The 20,731-nt window shown below is 37.8% G+C and overlaps 1 protein-coding gene across 1 annotated transcript in view; it reads left to right on the top strand.

Annotated features, from left to right (window-relative positions):
• Window positions 1-4,668: 4,668 nt before the first annotated feature.
• The window catches only part of LOC149783272 (uncharacterized), a 39,182-nt gene continuing 23,119 nt past the window's right edge, over window positions 4,669-20,731 (top strand). Inside the window, exons 1-2 of the mRNA XM_089931502.1 lie at window positions 4,669-4,759; window positions 15,060-15,738. Of these exons, the coding sequence (XP_089787628.1) occupies window positions 15,067-15,738 (672 nt within the window). The 5' untranslated portion in view covers window positions 4,669-4,759; window positions 15,060-15,066. The remainder of the gene's footprint in view (window positions 4,760-15,059; window positions 15,739-20,731) is intronic.

The following is a 20,731-nucleotide window of genomic DNA, read 5'->3' on the forward strand; positions in this document are numbered from 1 at the left end:
TAGCTTTGCTTGAAAATTTCATACATGACGTTTGAGCCTTGAACGGACAGGAAAGATTTGGGAAGGCCAAACTGAGTATAACAAAAACCTTATCAAAGCTTTTACTATTGATTTAGATTTAATATATCTCAAAAGAATTGCCTCTGGAAACCTTGTTGACGGATTTTGAGACTAAGTCTGTTGACAAATTTACACAATGGATAGGAACATTAACAAAGCTGCACTCTACTCCCAGAACAAGATCATGTTCTTTAGAAGAAGATTTCTCAGATACAAGGCAGAGTACCTGACAATAAGAGGCTCTGAGAAGCTCCTGTGTCCCTTAAAATTTTAATAGCGGTGGGATTGGCGGAAACATCCAAGAGTGATATAGAATCCTTCGATATGAATGGTTCATAATTCTTCGTAATAAAATCAGACTGGGGTTTATTAGACCCAACAAAGGTATTGCTTTTAATACATGACCAGGATTTTGACCTCTTAGAAATACGAGCATTTTGAATTGGTCTGTCTTTATTCTGATGCCTAATTTTAAATTTGTAGCAGTCAGAAATAGCGTGTCTTTTTGTCTTGCAATAGATATACGTAGGAAGAGACAAGGATCATGAACCAAACTTCCCTGAAATATGATATCTAGAAGTTGTGCCAGTTTGAGTTTTAGAAGAGCTTGTATTAGGCTGAAATACATTTCTACTAGAAGACTGTTGAATAAAAGTCTAATTTACAAAAGGAAATTTATGAGTCAAAGACTCATAAGCAGCTCGAGCAGCATTTTCCAAAGTTTCGATCTTGTGTTCGTCAACATAAGTCTTAAAATCACTGTAGACACAGTTTGTGAAATCTTCAAATAATGCCAGTTATCTGAGACTTTCATAATCGTTTTCAACTTTCTTGGCTATTCACCAACTATAAAAAACTGCTCATATTCTCTAGCACATTCGACATGAGTTTGTCCAGCTTCTTTTTTTATAGTTTCTGAATATTTGCCGATACGCCTCAGGGAGTAACTAATAACCCTTTCAGAGGCATTCTTTAACCACATCATGGTCACCACTTTGTTGAACCGACAGTGAACGGTAAATTTCACTAGGTTTACCAGTGAAAAAACATTGCAATAATTGAGTCAAATGCTCCCTTGGCCATTTCAATTTTTCAGCAACATTTTCAAAATAAGGAAAATATTTCTCTGCATCTCTTTCGCTAAAACGGGGCACTAATCTAATATTCTCTGCAACATCGAAACTAAAATTTGTATTTGAAGTGGAAATATGCATTTCACTTGCTAGCTCCATTTTATTTATTTTAAATTGATATTCCCTCTCTTCCGTCTCTCTTTGCATTTTCATCTCTATCTTTCTCTCTTTTTTCCATTTGCATTTGTATTTGTTTTTCCTCTTTCTGTAACTGCATTTGTTCTCTTTGTAATTGCATTTGTCTTTCTTTCTCTTTTTCTTCCATTTCTAAATGCATTTGCTTTTCTTTCTCTCCTTCAGTCTCTCTCTCCACATTTTCATATGGTAACTGCATTAGTTTTTCTTCTTTTTGTAATAACATTTGTTATTTTACTTTCTCCAATTTCATTTGTTCTTTCTCTTTTTCCAATTGCAACTGCAACTGCATTTGTTTTCTTCTTTTTCTTTCTGACATTCCAGCTTCCTCAACTCCAATTCAATCTTGCATTTTAGTTCCAATTCCTCTACTTTAATGTCAGAGTCTGATGCAGACTTACTGATTGAAACCAAAACACTTTTATCCAAAACATTCTTGTTTACCAAATATTGAACTAAAATATTTATGTCTTGTTTCGTTATGGAAGCCTTCATCTCAGAAAGATCGTATTTTCTGGCAAGTTGAATCAATTAATCTTTTTATGAAAATATCTAATTGTTACTCGGTAGGATTTGAAAGGAAGATTTCGACTTTTGATGCCAGTTTAGATAAAGCTTGTCGATCTCACTAAAGATTTCAAAAACTAGGAGAATTCAAATTGCAATAAACACAAAGTTTTCTGAAATATTTTAGCCAAAATTCAAATCTCGCGGACGAGCTACCCAATTTGTATCTTACGTGTTTATGCTCTAATAAACAGTAACACAGAAAAAGTGAAAACAACTAGCTCGGTTAAATTAACAATTAATTTATTTTCCTGGACAAAGATTGCAAAAATGAAAAAAATAAGAACTTACGGTTTTTACAACCAAATCGAAACATGATACAAGAATAATCCATGAATAAAATTTTAGAAGTCCTAATAATAAAATGTTCTAATGAATTGAAGTTCGAGTCCCGACAAAGAACCCAAGATGGAAGGCGATGATGTAGTTAGTACTCGAAACACTGGCTACAACAGAAGAACTTGACATCAAGTGCAAATAACCCAAAACTGAAATTATTTCTCTAAAACAATGATTATACAGTAATCTAAGACGTAGTTTCGGAAATTCCTGGATTGCGAAATGGAGGATCACGTGACCGTGTTTACATATAAATAATCACATACATAGAATATGGCCTTGATTAGACCAATGATTTTACTCAGAGAATAAAAAAAAAAGGGTTTACTTGAGTAAAACTATTTACAAGTAAAGAGTCACGTATCCAACATAGCCTCGATCTCAGCCATTATGTTCCCGGGGGCCCCGAGTGGCCGATTGGTCTAAAGCGCTCTCCGTTACGGATCACTGCCATCTCAACTCTGTCTGCATGGGTTCGAGTCTAGGATTCGGCCAGTGTTGGCATGTGAGAAACCTTGCCAGTAGCTTCTCGTGGGTCGGTGGTTCTTCCCGGGGTTTTCCTGGGTTCTTCTTCCACCATTAACACTGGCCGCCATGCATAGCCTATCGTGTGCTGAATAATGGCGTTAAACCCCACAACAACAACTTATTATTCCCTCAGTAAAAAAGAACTTGCTTACGTGGCCACTACTAATTTGGAACCATGGTCAGGATCCAGGCCAACAACGGGTTTTTACGAAAGAATGATTCAGGTCAACCGTGAATAAATTTACATTACAATAGCATGTAATGAAAAATATATATAAAAAATATAACTGACAAACAAACAGTTAAATTAAAATAAATATATATTAAATCAGATATACGTAACAGTGTGTCCTGGCTGCCACACAAGATTACCAATTCGAAACTCGCGGCCGCATACTATTTTTTGTCTTTTTTAAAAATTTGTATTTTCAAACTTTCTTTTGAACTAGCTCTCTTAAACTAGTTTATCCCAATATGTTGTTTTTAAAAAAAATTCTTTTAATATTTATGTTGATTTTTTTTATATAGAACATACGAGAAAAATAAACCTAGCCCCATTTTCTTTTCACAATACAATGCTCTAATTGGGGTTGTCCTGGTCATCAGCCTAGGAAATGATTAAGATTATTCGACAATTTACATAAATTTCGTTTCAAATGAGCACATTGTTGTATACTATTTATGAATATTACCAGAATATCAAACACAATAGCGAGTAATTAGGGTTGATAACAATATTAATAATATTCAGAATGAAAACGAAGATAACCGCAAAGACGAGATCGAAGATCATAGTAAAAGAAAAAAGGTTTTTTTTAAGACGGTTAGAAACATTATAGAAAATTATCTTGATAGGAATTCAAATGTTTTGAGTGATACAGATATAACTCTAAGGTTGATACAAATAGAGAAACAAAACCTTAAATTCTTTTTATTCACTTTCTTCACCTTAAATTTGATTTTTCCTATAGATCCAGAACAGTTTACCCTTGTGATGTTACCCTTTCACCAATCGATCGTGTTTTACCTGTAGGCAATAACTTCCAAATTAAGTAGACGTATTAAGAAATTGCTTAAGACAATAATTTCCTAATTAATAAATTAAGTAATCCGTTTTCTGATATCTATAAATAATAACTGCTAAGTCTAAGTAGATGTACTTGTGTTAAGTAATCAGTCGCGTGTTCCATACAGACAATAACTTACAACTTAAATAAACGTAACAATTAATCAGTCGTGTTTTGAATATATGCAGTACAATGCTATCAAAATAAAAGCAATAAGTAAAATATGTTTTCATAGTTTTGATATGTATCTTTTAAACTGTAAATGTATTTATACACACAGACAATTACACTGACATATTTGTTATAAAAAGTGCAATTGAATTTGAAGGTCATGTTTTCTCTGTGTGTGTGAGAGAGAGAGAGAGAGAGAGAGAGAGAGAGAGAGAGACTCAAATATTTAATTAAACCCTGATCAATATACTCTTATTCAAAACAGATATTTGCCCTTAATATGGAGATCGACCTAACAAACTGAAAAGGCATATACGTCTGAATAGAGGTATTAAAGTATACTTGTATTCAACATGTCAATGCAAAGGCGATAAATGTAAACAACTCACCTATTATTGACTTAATAGGGGTTGCTATAAAGTGTCTTCTGAATGGTCCTGATCTCTGTATGCTGCTTTCAGAATGTTACATACCTGATCACCCTATATGTCACAATAGACCTGACCGGCAATCGAATTGTCAGCACCGTATTGATCTGTTGAACATACTATATCAGACTGAATGAAGGCATGCATATCTGTGTAAGCGTTAACTATGTTGTGATTTTGTTGCATAGGAACAATGGTTGAAGGTCGGGACAAGGTGGGTTTCTTATTCAAAATAAAGTCTTTTCGGGAACCGCAGGCTTATCATTGTGTCAGTATTTCTTTCCGATGACCAGGAATTAACATGTTAAATATATGTACGTGAACGGCAAAGGTAAGCATATACCACAAGAAGTTAATTCGCAAACGTGTACCTGATTCATGCTCTATTTTTGCCAAACTTTTCAACATTCTCGCTCTCTGTCACTGTGCTTGTTTCATCATCTCCTCGCGTTTTATCCGTTCAACGTTAGGTCTTATTTCATAGTATTATTGGTATTCGCTAGCAAGAAGGGTGACACTTTGACCCATGTCCCATTGTACAAAAAAAAAAAGAGTCAGATGTTACATCTACACACATTTTCAATCACATTGACATTTTCAAACATTTTCTTAACAGATTTTATATATACAATAAAGGCTGAAAGACGCGTTATATAAGTGAATAATGTTGCATTATACGGTGCATCTGTCAGGTGTATTGCTGAGTAGCGAGAGGTAGGGGTGAAACATGCAAGAAAATGCGTGGAGTTTTGCGCAGATAAACATTGCATTTTCTCTAGTTATTATTATTATTATTATTGCTGTCTTTCTAATCTTCTTAATGGTATACTATTTTTCTCTCAGCCGATCGAGGTACTGCATTTAGACTTTCATCAGCATCATATTTGTTTCAAATAGTGGTGTTCTGTAATATGTGTGGCTTGAATAATGCTAGTAGCTAGTAGCTCCTTTAGATTGCACAACAGTTTGATATCCCATAATAATTCATACTGTCACACGTATGAACCGGGGTGAGTGGAATATATATATATATATATATATATATATATATATATATATATATATATATATATATATATATATATATATATATGTGTGTATTTATAGATAGATAGATAGATAGAGAGAGAGAGAGAGAGAGAGAGAGAGAGAGAGAGAGAGAGAGAAAGTAGTCTAATATATCTAGGGTATGTGCTATTTGTGTGTGTCGCCATATTATAGATCTAATAAATTTAGTGATTCAATGTTTAGATATAGGAAGTTGGTGTTTGGGTAATCGAGTAATTAACCACTAAGTATAAACGTCACAGAGTGCTGTACTGATGATTTAATTAGTTCCGTGGTTGAATTCAGTTCAGAGCAGGATAATTAGACTTTTAGCCAATTAGTTCCTTTGTAAATTTAAATGTGTTGATTGGTTCTGTATTTCCATATGAAATATTTGTGAAAGGGTCTGATAGTTTGTACAATGGAATATTCTCGAGGGGGTTGTTACATTGTCTGGAGACGACGTTTATTGTTAGCATGATGGTAAATGAGTGAAAAGTCACATGTAAGATGAGGCTCGAAACATTGTTCGGCTAACTCGTGGATAGAGTAGGAAAATAGTTCCATGTATTTTTTTGTTTGTTTGATTTGTAATTTCCATTTCATGGTGTGAAGTATTGACGTTACGCTACGGAATCATATCAAACAGAAGCCAGGCCATTGTGAAGTTATATCGCAAATATAAAGTTGTGATATTTTGTGGTTACTTATTGATTAGACGAAAACTATTTGTAGCCTTGTTACAATATGAGAAACTTCCAATTGACAACGACTGTTTTCTAGAAGTCATTTGAATTAGGAAAAAACAAAGGGACTTCGGACAGAACTCACGCGAGTGTTTCATTCGCTCGGTAAAGTGACCCCGTGCGTATATTAACAGATTTTAGAAGGCATGCTATTCAAAAGATAAGTTAAGAATGTGTGCTATTCAAAAGATAAGTTGTAGAAAGAGTGCTATTCAAATGAGCTGTAGAAAGTGTGCTATTCAAATAAGTTGTAGAAAGTGTTCTATACAAATGAAAAGTTGTAGAAAGTGTACTATTCAAATAAGTTGTAGAAAGTGTTCTATACAAATGAAAAGTTGTAGAAAGTGTACTATTCAAATAAGTTGTAGAAAGTGTTCTATACAAATGAAAAGTTGTAGAAAGTGTGCTGTTGAAATGGCATCACTCAGAAAGTGTGCTATTCAAATGATATGTTGAAGAAAGTGTGCTATTTAAATTCTTGGCATCCGTCCGTCTACGAGAGACGATGGCATAGCTCCAAAGTACGCTTTTGCTTATCCTTCTTTTTAGCTCTCTTTTCAGCTTGCTTTATTCTTCTCTTTTCCTCTGCGTTTTGAACTCCCTGCCTGACAGCTAGACGCCAGCTGGAACGGTTGTTTGCACAGCTCTCCCAGTCGTTGACATTGATGTTTGCTGTCTTCATATCCTTCTTGCAAACATCTTTGTAGCGCAGATGTGGTCGTCCAGTTGGTCGTGCACCTTCTGCTAACTCCCCATATAACAGGTCCTTGGGAATGCGACCTGGGTCCATTCTCTTGACATGGCCGAGCCAGCGAAGGCGCCTCTCGCTGAGTATGGAGAACATGCTGTTCATGTTGGCGCGTTCTAGAACCTCTGTGTTGGGTACTTTGTCCTGCCACTGGATGTGCAGAATGCGCCGCAGACATCTCAGGTGGAAGCTGTTGAGTTTCCTCTCGTGTCTTGCATAGGTGGTCCATGTTTCGCTGCTGTAGAGAAGTGAGCTGAGCACGCACGCTTGGTAGACACGCAGTTTGGTCTTCTCTGTGAGGTTGGGGTTGTTCCAGACCCTCTGGTTAAGTCTGGCCATCACTGCTGCTGCCTTGGCAATCCTGCCGCCCACCTCAGAATCAATGGAGAGTGAGCTGGAGATGTTAGACCCGAGGTATGTGAAGTTCTCGACAACTTCCAAATTGTACCCATCGATGGAGACAGAGGGAGGGGAGTCTGTGTCCTGTGCCATGACATTTGTTTTCTTCAAACTGATGGTCAGTCCAAATTCCTTACATGCATGGGAGAGGCAGCATACCAGCTGCTGGAGTCCATCTTCCGTGTGTGATGTCAAGGCTGCATCGTCGGCAAAGAGCAATTCACGGATGAGTACCTCTGTGACTTTAGTCTTAGCATGGAGACGGGCGATGTTGAACAGCTTGCCGTCAGCCCTGGTATGGATGTACACTCCCTCGCTGCAGTCCTTGAATGCGTACTGGAGAAGCATGGAGAAGAAGATGGCAAAGAGCGTCGGTGCAAGGACACAGCCTTGTTTGACTCCGCTAACGACTGGGAATGCTTCAGATGTTGCGCCATTGAAGCACACTGTGCTGTGCATGTTCTCGTGGAACGACATAATGACAGCAAGCAGACGTGGGGGGCAGCCGATCTTCTGCAGGAGTCTGAAGAGTCCACTCCGACTAACCATGTCAAACGCCTTCGTCAGGTCTATGAAGGCAATGTAGAGGGGCATCCGCTGCTCGCGACACTTCTCCTGCAGCTGACGTAGTGAGAAGATCATGTCTACAGTTGACCTGCCGGCTCGAAATCCACACTGGGATTCTGGGTAGACGCGGGAGGCTAGGATCTGCAAGCGTGCCAAGGCAACACGGGCGAAGGCCTTTCCGACGATGCTGAGGAGGGAGATGCCCCGATAGTTGTTGCAGTCGCTACGGTCTCCTTTGTTTTTGTACAAAGTGACGATGTTGGCATCACGCATGTCCTGTGGGATGTATCCCTGTTCCCAGCAAAGGCAGAGGAGTGTGTGTAGGGGCTGGAGCAGTGCTGGTTTTCCGCTCTTGAGGACTTCAGGCGGAATGCCGTCGCTTCCAGGAGCCTTCCCACAGGCAAGGCAATCGATGGCTTTTCCGAGCTCTTCCAGGGTGGGCTGTGTGTCTAGCTCCTCCATGACAGGCAGGTCTGGAATGGCGTCCAGGGCAGTTCCAGTGACATTGTTTTGGGTTGCATATAGCTCAAGATAGTGCTCAACCCATCGCTGCAGTTGTTTCCCCTGGTCTGTGATGACTTCGCCCGTCTTGGACTTGAGGGGGGCGGTCTTGTCGCTGGGGGGGCCTGTCGCTTTTTTGATACCCTCATACATTCCTCTTGTATCCCCGGTGTCAGCAGCTGTCTGTATACTGTTGCAAAGGTTCAGCCAGTAGGTGTTGGCACAGCGGCGGGCGGTCTTCTGGGCGTTATTCCTTGCAATCCTGAGGGCTTGTAGTGTTCTGGGGCTAGGTGCAGCCTTGTATGCCAGAAGGGCTTTCCTCTTTGCCTCAGTCACGGGCTCCATCTCCTCCCAGTTTGCTTCATACCAGTCGACATTCTTTCGCTCCCTCTTCCCGTAAGCTGTGATGGCTGAATTGTACACAGAGTCACGGATATGGGACCACTTGGAATCAATGGTGTCATCAGGTGTCACTTTGGTGAGGGCTTCCTTCAGTTTGCTGATGAACTGCTGTGTTTTCTCTGGGTTGCTTGCACAGTAGGTGTTGATACGTGGGTGACCCTTCTTCTTAGCGTGGTGCAGCTTCTTGGGTAATATTCGCACCTTGCTGGCCACGAGGGAATGGTCCGTGTCACAATCGGCACTGTGGTAGCTGCGGGTAAGGAGGACACTGGCCAGTTCTGCACGCCTGGTGATGACGAGGTCTAGCTGGTGCCAGTGGCGTGAACGTGGGTGTCTCCACGACACCTGGTGGATTTCCTTGCATTTGAAGAAAGTGTTTGTCACACATAGGCTGTGGGAGCAGCACATCTGCAGCAGTCGCTGACCATTCTCGTTGATCTTGCCCCTTCCGTAAAAGCCGAGACAGGTGGACCAGGCCTCATGGTCAGCTCCCACTCTAGCATTGAAGTCTCCTAGTAAGTAAAGGCTTTCATTGTTGGGGATACTGGATATTGCCTGATCCAGAGCCTCATAAAACTTGTCTTTCTCCTCGTAGGTGGAGTAGAGGGTTGGGGCGTACACACTGAAGATGTTGACCGGGCCTAAGGATGTTGACAGCCGGAGGGCAAGGATTCTCTCAGTACCTGATGATGGAGGTTCAATGAAGGCGATTAGCGTGTTCTTGACGGCAAAGCCTACACCATGCTGCCTAGGTTCATCCAAGGGCTTCCCCTGCCAAAAGAATGTGTAATTGGCTTCCCTGATGGTGCCGCTGTCAGCCAGTCGGGTCTCCTGGAGGCAGGCAATGTCGATGTTCAGTCGGGAGAGTTCTCTGTCAATGACGGCAGTCTTCCGTGCATCGTCGATCTGCTGTAGGTCAGTGGTCAATCCAGGACACATGGTCCTGATGTTCCAGGTTGCAAAACGAAGAGTTGGAGTCTTTTTATTTCTTCTTTTAGTCTTTCCTGGTGCAGAGTTTTGTGGCCCACTTGTCGAGATGGTTCTCTAAGCTCCACGCACCCAGTGAAGCAGGCAGGCCATGGCGGGCAGCACCTTACTGACTGGGGGCTGCCCAGCTTGAGGCGGGCGGTAGCTGTCCAGTGAGACCTGATGATCTCTCCCACCGTCAGAAGTAACCCCTGGCGCCAAGCTCTACGCCAATCGAGCTTTGACTTAGAACCGGTAAACTGCTACTTCTCGTGTTGTGCCGACGCCGTACGACGACGCTGGAGTGTCCTCTCCAATGGAGCTATGAAGCCTGGCAGGGTGGTATGGAGAATCAGCTGTTGCCCATGCAGCAGATCCCCCCTCTCCACGCAGTTATATATAATTATATGTTGAAGAAAGTGTGCTATTGAAAGGATAAGTTGTAGAGAGTATGCTGTTTAAATGGCATCGTTCAGAAAGTGTGCTATTGAAAGGATAAGTTGTACAAAGTGTGTTGTTCAAAAAAGTTGTAGAAAGTGTGCTATTCAAATGATAGCTGAATAAAGAGAGCTATTCAAATCGCACCGCTCAGAAAGTGTGCTATTAAAATGAAAATTTGTAGAAAGTGTGCTATTCAAATGATAAGTTGTAGAAAGTGTACTATTCAAATAAGTTGTAGAAAGTGTGCTATTCAAATGATAGCTGAAGAAAGTGTGATATTCAAATGGCATGGTTCAGAAAGTGTGCTATTAAAATGATAATTTTTAGAAAGTGTGCTATTCAAATGACAAGTTGTAGAAAGTGTGCTATTCATTTCGCATCGTTCAGAAAGTGTGATATTAAAATGATAAGTTGTAAAAAAAAGTGCTATTCAAATGACATCTTTCAGAAAATAGCCATTCAAATGATAAGTTGTAGAAAGTGTGTTATTCATATTGTAGAATGTTTGGTATTCATAAGATAAGTTGTAAAATGTGTACTATTCAAATGATAAGTTTTAGAAAGTGTGCTATTGAAATGGCATCTTTCATAAAGTGTGCTATTCGAACAATGTGTTGTAAAAAGTGTGCTATTCAAATTATAAGTTATAGAAAGTGAACTATTCAATGATATGTTGTCCAAAGTGTGCTATTCAAATGGCATCATTCAGAAAGTGTGCTACTCAAATGATGTTGTACTTTGCTCAACCAGTTTTTAATTTCCAACGCAAGCTCAGCTACATTTAGACAATTGCTTTCTGATTCTGGACCTTGCCAATCATTAAACTGATACCTTAATTTTTCTTTAATATTATGATACAGTCTATAGAAAGCCATCTGATAAAAGACGAAGTCCCCGTGAAAAGTGAAAATCATGGCTCTTGCATCAGCTATTTATATATAAATATGAAGAATATATATATATATATATATATATATATATATATATATATATATATATATATATATATATATATATATATATACTAATGAGAAAATCACGGGATTTAATCAAGTCTTAATATGTTATATTTGTCAATAAATAAATTCATAAACAGAGAGTGGCACTGAGTGGCCGAGTGGTCTAAGGTGCTCTCCGTCAAGGATCACTGCCATCTCACATCTGTCTGCGTGGGTTCGAGTCTCGGGCTCGGCCAATGTGGATATGTGAGAAAGCTTGCCGGTATCTTCTCGTGGGTCAGTGGTTCTTTCCGGGGTTATCCCCGGGTTCTTCCTCCACCATTAAAACTGGCCGCCATGTATAGCCTATCTTGTGCTGAAAAATGGCGTTAAACCCTATAACAACAACAACAACATAAACAAAAATTATATGTTCTCTTATTATGCTCCATCCATGACATGAAATGTATTAATAACAATCTTAACAACTTGTATTAAATAATAATATTGATCACAAAGAATTTGACAAGAATAATCATAGCAGTAACATAACAATCCTAGTAATGAACAAATTCAACTCTTTACAATTATCATGTGAAATGGATGACCATTTCTGTTACATTAAAACTGTATGGAGTCATGAAAATTTACAGAAATAGAATACGTTTTACGTAGGCCGAATGAACCTACTTACAAGTAATCTTCTTTATATATTTGGCTTTGGTTTTCTATAGTACAGAATTTTTTTTTGTATTTAAGAAATTAATAGTATTTTCAAATATGATTACTTTAAATTAATTTCCATCTAGAAAATGATATAATTCCATGTTACTATTTTTATCGGGTTTGCAAAACATTAGTACAGTATTTATATGTTACCGCATTTGTATGGGAAAATATGAACGAGTTTATTTGGATGGAATACTGCACGAACTTGTGAGTGCAGTATATCCTTCCGACAAAACGAGTTCATATTTTCCCATACAAATGCAGTAACCTTTTAGTATATGCTCATTTTTTTAAATTCTACCTAAGGTTTAATTATATAAACAAAATACACTACAAGAAACAACATAAATGAATGAATGCCGTATTCCAAACTAAATACACAAGCGCAGATTTGTCATTACACAATGACATCATTATTAATGCGCACATAACTCCGCCCAGATAAATTTGAACTTAGTCCCGCGCTCGACATAACTCTCGAAAGAAAATGGCATGTCTAGTTAAAATTGAAATTTGCAGTCATATTGTGAATGAATGTGCATTGCAACAACTGTTCCATTTGATCTGGAATGAATATATTTTGGTATTTTGTTTTGATTGACGAAAGTTTGTGAATTTGGACTGGATTCATCTGTGCAAATTATACAAGAAATACATCGGATTGAAGTGGCGCAATAGAAGCGTGTTTACGTCTGCAAATGTGTCTGTTTCTGTCATTGAATGTTTGAAATCATAATGTGGGAAAAATATGAAGTCTTTCAATTGCAATTATCAAAAAGACGCTATGGAATTTAATGCTTATTTCATTTTGAGTGCAATAAGGAGGATGCAGTTGCACTTATCATCGAAATTACAGCACAATTTCGAAATGTGTAATCCAGATTGAAAACTGATGACATGGCTTATGTAATTCGGATTTGAAAAATTAAGAAAATAAATTTTAAGGAAATTCAGGATGTAAAACTGTAAGTATATTTTATTTTGCCATTCTTATCACCAGCTAAAGAAAACAGTATATGCCTTGTCACTTGTATGTTATTTGTAAGGACCTAATCTTCCGTCATTTATATAATGTAGCTAGCCTAAATCCGAAACATTCTATCAACGCGGAATGTGCCAAAAAAGCTGTTTTTTGTGGGTTTTTTTGCAGTCCACGAAACATGTTTTAGTTCATTCAGAAACAAATTTAAACAACCACAACGTAAAGAGCATCTCGAGCCAGTGTACATGATTTGTTTACAAATCAAAAGTGCTGGCGTCTGAGTCCATTGTTTGTTTACAAAAGAAAGGAGTTCCTTGATTCACGTGAATGCTATATGTGTATTGTCGCGAGCATTCAGTATTGGGGAATACTGAACGATTATGACAATGTAAAGTTAACGGGTAAAGAAATGAGCATGCAATAAGTATTGTTATTGCATACGAACTTGATGCCGGTCAAATATAAACTTTTGGGTGTGCACGACACCCCTATTTATGATCCTTGACTACGTTACACCTTACAATACTCCCCGAAATTATTGGATATTGCTAAGACAAAATAAATATTAACTACCGTTAAAATATTGTGATTCAGGCAAATATTGAATGCTACTTATATTATTACAGTTTAGTTACAAAGATATGATCAAATTCTAAAATCATTGTGTAAGATGTATTACAGTAAACACTGGCCTCCAACTTAGGTTGGTATTGCGGGAAAATTAGAGCCTGCACGATGCGGATGTGACATCTTAGAGGGAGATAGCAAGAGCATTACTGTATTGCAGCGCAAATAATTCTATGTAAACATCGTTAAATAAACTAGTTAATGTTCGAATATGCTTGCACATATGGCAGAGGGGAAACTGGATAACCATCCAATGCTTCCAAAACAAAGATGGCGGGCATACTTCAATACATGTACGACTTCGATCGTAGCACATATTAAAAATCGTTGGTCTATCATACAGAACATTCTTTGGCAGAACATCGTACTGAAAAGGGTCTTAAAATACTCATCTGTACATGAATTTTCTAGAAATACTATTATATTTGTAATGTACAGCATTCAAACAATGCAACTAAATGATGTTAAACTAAATGCCTACCGTGCTTTATACACACTCATGCGACAAGATAATGGTACATATTAATAGAGCACAACAAATCTCTCCAAAAAGAGTAAATCTTTTGAATATATGTAAAATGTGTAAAATATGTCGCAGAAGGAGCTCTGCCCAATAATTTGCTGCAGAAGGTGTCATATTAAATTTATAATTATCCTATTCAAACACATGTTGCAGAAAACGTCTTATTCAAGTAGCATGTTACAGGATTTGTTCCATTCAAAAAACAGGTGACAGTAAATGTCCTTTTCAAGTAATAGGTTTGTAGACTATATATATATATATATATATATATATATATATATATATATATATATATATATATATATATATATCTGTGTGAGTACTGTTTTCTCTGGTCACTATCCACGTGAGTCCTCAGTACAGCACGGTGGTGGACGCAGTTGGTAAACCTTCCCCATTGGTTAATTGGGTTGCAATCATCAAACCACAGCAACGCTGAGCTATCCACGATTGCCTTCAATCGGCTTGTTTCAGCCTTAGTGTTACCATTTACAAATGGATAGTTTATACCACCTTCCCAATTTGCTGCACTTACTGTTGAGATAATTCATCATTTTATCATTGTCCTTACTCATTATGCACAAAGGCGAGAAACCTTGGTTTTCAGACCTAATTTCAATTTCCAATCTAAGCGTGCCCGGTTCTAAAATCTTATCGCTTCACTCTCTACTTCTGTTCTTCAAGTTGACGACATTTTCAAGTGTCTTTTGTACTTCCATTATTTAGTAGTAGTAGTAGTACCTATTTAGGCTTCAACGAAAGACCAAATAATACCTTATACATTAACTCTTTACGTCTGTATCGGCAAACAGTGATATTAGTTATATGCTTTGTTTTTATTCAACATTTGATTGAATTAGTAAATACAGTGTTTAAACAGAAGAAAAAAAACCATTCTTTATATCCCAGGGAAAGATATCGCTATTTCAGTCACTGTTTGATAATATGATGATATAAAAAATGCATTTTAATTTTCAGAGACGATATTTTCTATTACTGAATGTTTCTCTTCTAGAATTGCCATGGGAAGCTCGAGTTCTATTCCAGCGTCTGTAGCTTCCTCGACCACGCCTGTTCTCTATCATGAAACGATGAAAACAATAAAAACTTCACAAATGGAAGAGGACATCAAAATTGTTAATGAAAGTGTGATAAGAGAATCGGGGAAGGAAATGTTACTGGAAGAATCTGAAGTAAAGGAAACGAACCATGGAATAACAGATGAAGTTAAATCAAAAACGGAGAACATTTTTCGACAACTGAATGATGCCATAGAAAAAATTCAGAATCTACAAAATTTAAGGGAGGCAGAGATGAAATGTAATGAAGATTTTCTAAATACCATCCAAGTGATAAGTAAAATATTTCATGATATCCAGAAGATCGACACCTTGTCTTATGACGTTGTGCTAAGGTATCGACTAGAAGCTGGACGGCGTTTGTTGGAGACAAAAACTCTAAGCGTTATGTGTAACGTCATTATCGACGTTTGGGGGGTGGGTTTTAAGGATGAAGAAGAAAATATTGTACATTATAATTTTGAAGTCATGAGACTAACATTGTCATCTTTACTGAACTACTCGGATAGAAATCCTGACGTCATAAATTATCTTGTGGCGGAGAAAGACTTTCTGGAGACACTCAAGAACATATTGATATCGTACCTTCCAGAAAATATCCCGGAAAAGAAAAAGGTAAATAGTTCGTGCAGCATATATTTGTGAATAATTACAGTACACAACAAAAAAGTACTTATGCTGGTGGTAAGAACATAATGAAAAGAATAAATGATGAAAACAACATTTTAATTCACACGATATACCTCAGTCTAAACATATAATCTATTATAATTGTCTACAGTATATCTGCATTATTTATTCGTAAGCTGAAATACATTTATTTGAAATATTACAAATACATGAAAGCTTTAACTAGAAGGATGATAATGTGGCAAGTCTGTAGCATACTGAACTTTAAAATGTGTACAAACACTCTTTTGAAATAATTATCTATTATATTATCTAACGGAAAGTCTATAATGCAAGATGCTATTAGTTTATGTATACAAGAGAATCCCTGTTGTATTCTCTCTCTCTCTCTCTCTCCCTCTCTGATCCATTTAATTTTTTAACATGTCAGCTGTTTGCTTTTTGTTTATTGTTATAATCAAAACTGCCTCAGAAAAGAAAGAAAACAGCAACATCGCTATTAAGGAATTTATGACATCTGACGTTTAGAATAATTGTTCATTAAAACACAATAATTTAATAGTTTAAGAAATGACGTAGTTTACCTTGCACCAAGTCCCCTTTGCATCAATACATTTAGAAGTTTCTTTGATTTGACCACTTTAAGCATTGTATATAATGCGCTGTGATTCGTACCTTTTTTATTTTACCACTTTAAGCATTGTAGATAATGCGCTGTGGTTCGTACCTTTTTTATTTGAACACTTTAAGCATTTTAGGTAAGGCGCTGTGGTTCGTACCTTTTTATTTGACCACTTTAAGTATTCTGGATAGTGCGCTGTGGTTCGTACCTTTTTTATTTTACCACTTTAAGCATCATAGATAATGCGCTGTGGTTCGTACCTTTTTATTTTACCACTTTAAGCATTGTAGATAATGCGTTGTGGTTCGTACCTTTTTTATTTGAACACTTTAAGCATTGTAGGTAAGGCGCTGTGGTTCGTACCTTTTTATTTGACCACTTTAAGTATTGTGGATAGTGCGCTGTGGTTCGTACCGTTTTTATTTGACCACTTTAAGCACTGTAGATAATGCGCTGTGGTTCGTACCTTTTTTATTTGGCCGCTTTAAGCATTGTAGATAATGCGCTGTGGTTCGTACCTGTTACATTTGACCACTTTAAGCATTGTAGATAATGCGCTGTGGTTCGTACCGTTTTTATTTGACCACTTTAAGCACTGTAGATAATGCGCTGTGGTTCGTACCTTTTTTATTTGACCGCTTTAAGCATTGTAGATAATGTGCTGTGGTTTGTAACTTTTCTACTGGACCAATTTAAGCATCGTAGATAATGCGCTGTGGTTCGTACCTTTTTTATTTGACCACTTTAAGCATTGTAGATAATGCGCTGTGGTTCGTACCTGTTACATTTGACCACTTTAAGCATTGTAGATAATGCGTTGTGGTTCGTACCTTTTTCATTTGACCACGTTAAGCGTTGTAGATAATGCGCTGTGGTTCGTACCTCTTTTATTTTGATACTGATTTTTCTTTTTCAGAGAAAAGCATATCGCATCTTATTCGATGTTGCCGAGTGATCTAAGGCGCTCGCCATTACCAATCACTGACATCTCACCTCTGTCCTCGTGGGTTCGAGTCTCGAATTCGGCCAACGATGGTATGTGAGAAAGCCTGCCAGTATTTTCCTTTGGTCGGTGGTTCTACCTGGGGTTTTCCAGGGTTCTTCTCCACCAACTATACTGGCTGCAATATATAACCTATCATCTACTGAAACATGGCGTTAAACCCAAAACAACATAAATCTACTTCAAGGTAGCCTCACTATAATAAAACATTTACATTTCATACCATTATAACAAAATTAATTATATGTCATGAAACATCATTTTAACATGACCCTTATACGCTATTCTTGTTTTTACGTACTTGCTTTTAACACGATGTATATTTGTACTTTATTTACTAGTACACCATATCATTCATCTTTCCTAGTCAAGGTTCTGACATCGGAACCTTGAGCAGCAGAGGGGGCGAACCCACCTCATTTTATAAGGTCCATTTTTGAAAACTAAAGCCTCCTACGAAAATGAAAAAAGGTCAATAAGGACAAACCTAAGCCTCTAAGTGACCGAGAGTTTCTCTCGTAGAGTCTCCAGGAGTCTCTCTTCGGGGTTAGTTATTAAGATAATGTTTTTTTGTCGTTGTCGTTTTTTTCAAGTACGCGCGTGCGTTTTATCGTTTGTCAGCTGGTCCAACAATGATGTTTGCTAAAGACACTTCAGACTTAAGACTAAAGACACTTCAGACTTAAGAATAAATGGGCATCAAGAACTATCTCAAGATATATTGTTAAATTTTGAATTAAATCATGTAGGACTGGTATATTATCGTTTAATGGCTTTTATGGGACGTGATCAAAATATAGATACTGGTTTACAAATAGAGTTAGATTTTACAAATCTATATTCGATATACTTTTCGCTGAAACATCTTGATTTATCTAGTCAATCTGTCGTTGATGTTAATTTTCGAGCTCGCCTAAACAGAGACGCTGGAGCTATTCCTGTTTACAGACCAATTGCTGTTATACTCAGCGATAAATCAATGTTACTTGAAGGTGCTGGTGGACGAATGAGAGTTATTGATGTACCAGTAGAAAACATGTTATTGAATGTCATATAGTCACGTTGATGTCACTCTGACTTTCGGTCAGGTGAAAAAATTACAATCAAAACTTGCAGGAAATTGCAGAGCAGCAATAACGTTAAAGCGGGACCATATTTCTAGTGGCGGTCCAAACAAGTTATCACTGACCAAGACTCAGCTCAAACATTTTAATAAGGCGCTAGAATCAAAAACTGGAGTTCAACTCAATCTTTCTCCGAGCGCTATTAAAGACATGGTTAAAACAGGTGGTATATTTCCACTTCTTGCGGCGATACCAGCATTAAGTGCCGCTGCTGCTCCAGCAGTTGCAAAAGCAGCTGCCTTAGTTTCTGTTGAAGCAGTTGCTGGAATGGCATTAAAGAAAGCGACAGGGCGAGGATATAAAAAAGGGAAGATGTCGAACATTACCAGTAACCCCTCATCGAGAAAAAGGTCTGAGACTTCCATGAATAATACCACGTTGATGGAACCGCTAGATGTTCTACATATGTCAAATATTGATTTACTTGACGCTGCTAAGCAACTAAATATAAAAACATTTAGAGGTGTTTTTATGCGCGATCAGTGACAGCGTAAACCAAGCAGCGTTGAAACAGGAATTATTAATCTTGATGACAGTTTTGGTCCACGAACTCACTGGGTTGCCTACGCGATTGATCCACGTGGAATCGATTATTTTGATTCGTATGGGCTAGCACCACCAAATGAATTTCTCACGTATAACGATACAATCGCAGCGCCAATCTGGTATTCAACAATACGAACACAAACAATGACAGATCCACCGATATGTGGCCGTGAAGTAATTGCAGTACTTGACGCTATATCAAAATCAACCAAACCACTGCACGAGTATACAAGTAGACGGTTTAACCATCCATCGTCGTTTTAAACAGATATTAAAGAATAACAATGATTGATATTTACGGAAGATCTTCTAAAACTACTAAAAATATAAAAAGAAGAGGATATTGATTTATCGAATTACGCTACTAAAGATGAACTTGCTGATATTGTCCACCTCTCTAGACTTGACCGAGATGAAGTTGTTGTTTTGCAGGATATATACGGTGTTTTGAAAACGAGTAATATCAAAAGAAATGACATAGTTAGACGAGTTCTTCTTGCTACCACCGATAACCCGATAACATCCTTGTGTTTACTGACGGTAGTAGAATCAGAGTCTCAAATATATCGTTTATAACCATCAGAGACGAAATTGCGAAAACTGTAGCCGGTCGTTTGAAGAATACCGAAGACACAATGACAGGTGAACTCAGCATGAACGGAAATAAAATAGTCGCCGTAGGAGATCCAACATCTGATGAAGATGCTGCACCAAAAAAAATGTAGACGTTAACTACAGTACCGTAGACACTAACTTATCCACGTTGCGAACGTTCATGTAAATGTGTTTGCAAATCTTCGTAGAAACTTTCGAAAACTTGATGAAATCGCAGATGATTTCTGTGGAAGTCCGTTGACCATTGACGAGAAACTCTCTGATATCAAGACGAGCATAGAAACGATTTAAAAAAAAACACTAGAAGACGTCGTAAGTGGAATTCCTGATATCGTTAACAAAACCAAGCTGATTTAAATTCCCCACAAGCAGATTGTCAATAACGTATACACAGTGTCTTCGGGATTCTCAACATGGTCACAGCAAAATAATACTATCAAAAATACCGCAACAGTTACTGGTGTGTACAGACTATCAGTATTTAGCAGTGCGAAATTTAGTATATACACTACATATCCCTGGCGTTATTCAACCGATAAGTTTTCCGGGGTTGTGACTGTTGTGTTAAACAGCGGCAACGAACAAACATTTATACTGGAAGCAGCTGATAAGAAATTAAACGCAGCATCTTACTGGTGGTGTCTGGAATTTGTTGCTGAAACGCCTCAATTGCTTACTGTATAAAATATAATGGACGTTCAAAAATTTAGATATGATCAAGTACGTGAATGGCAAACAGCGCCATAAACTATCTTTGAACAATATACCGCGAAAGTAAAATAAATATCGAAGACGTGTAGTTGCCATGGATGTTTTAGTGTACTCGGTATATACACTTGTTGCGTCCATCGGTGTAGTGTTATCAGGGCTGACCCCGCTAACGGTAGCATTAGCAACGATATGTGTTTCATCATCGGCGGCCATCGCTTGGATTTATAACATTATTGCGAAAAATATATCCACGTGCACGAGCACAAAACTAAAGGATTACATGTGAAGATTAAACACGGCAACACGCGCGTACTCGAAATCATCGTCGTTGATATCATCCAGCCTTGACGATACAAC

This window comes from Sinohyriopsis cumingii, chromosome 14 (genome assembly GCF_028554795.1).
Source record: "Sinohyriopsis cumingii isolate HCF-2022 chromosome 14, ASM2855479v2, whole genome shotgun sequence".
Taxonomy (NCBI): Eukaryota; Metazoa; Mollusca; class Bivalvia; order Unionida; family Unionidae; genus Sinohyriopsis; species Sinohyriopsis cumingii.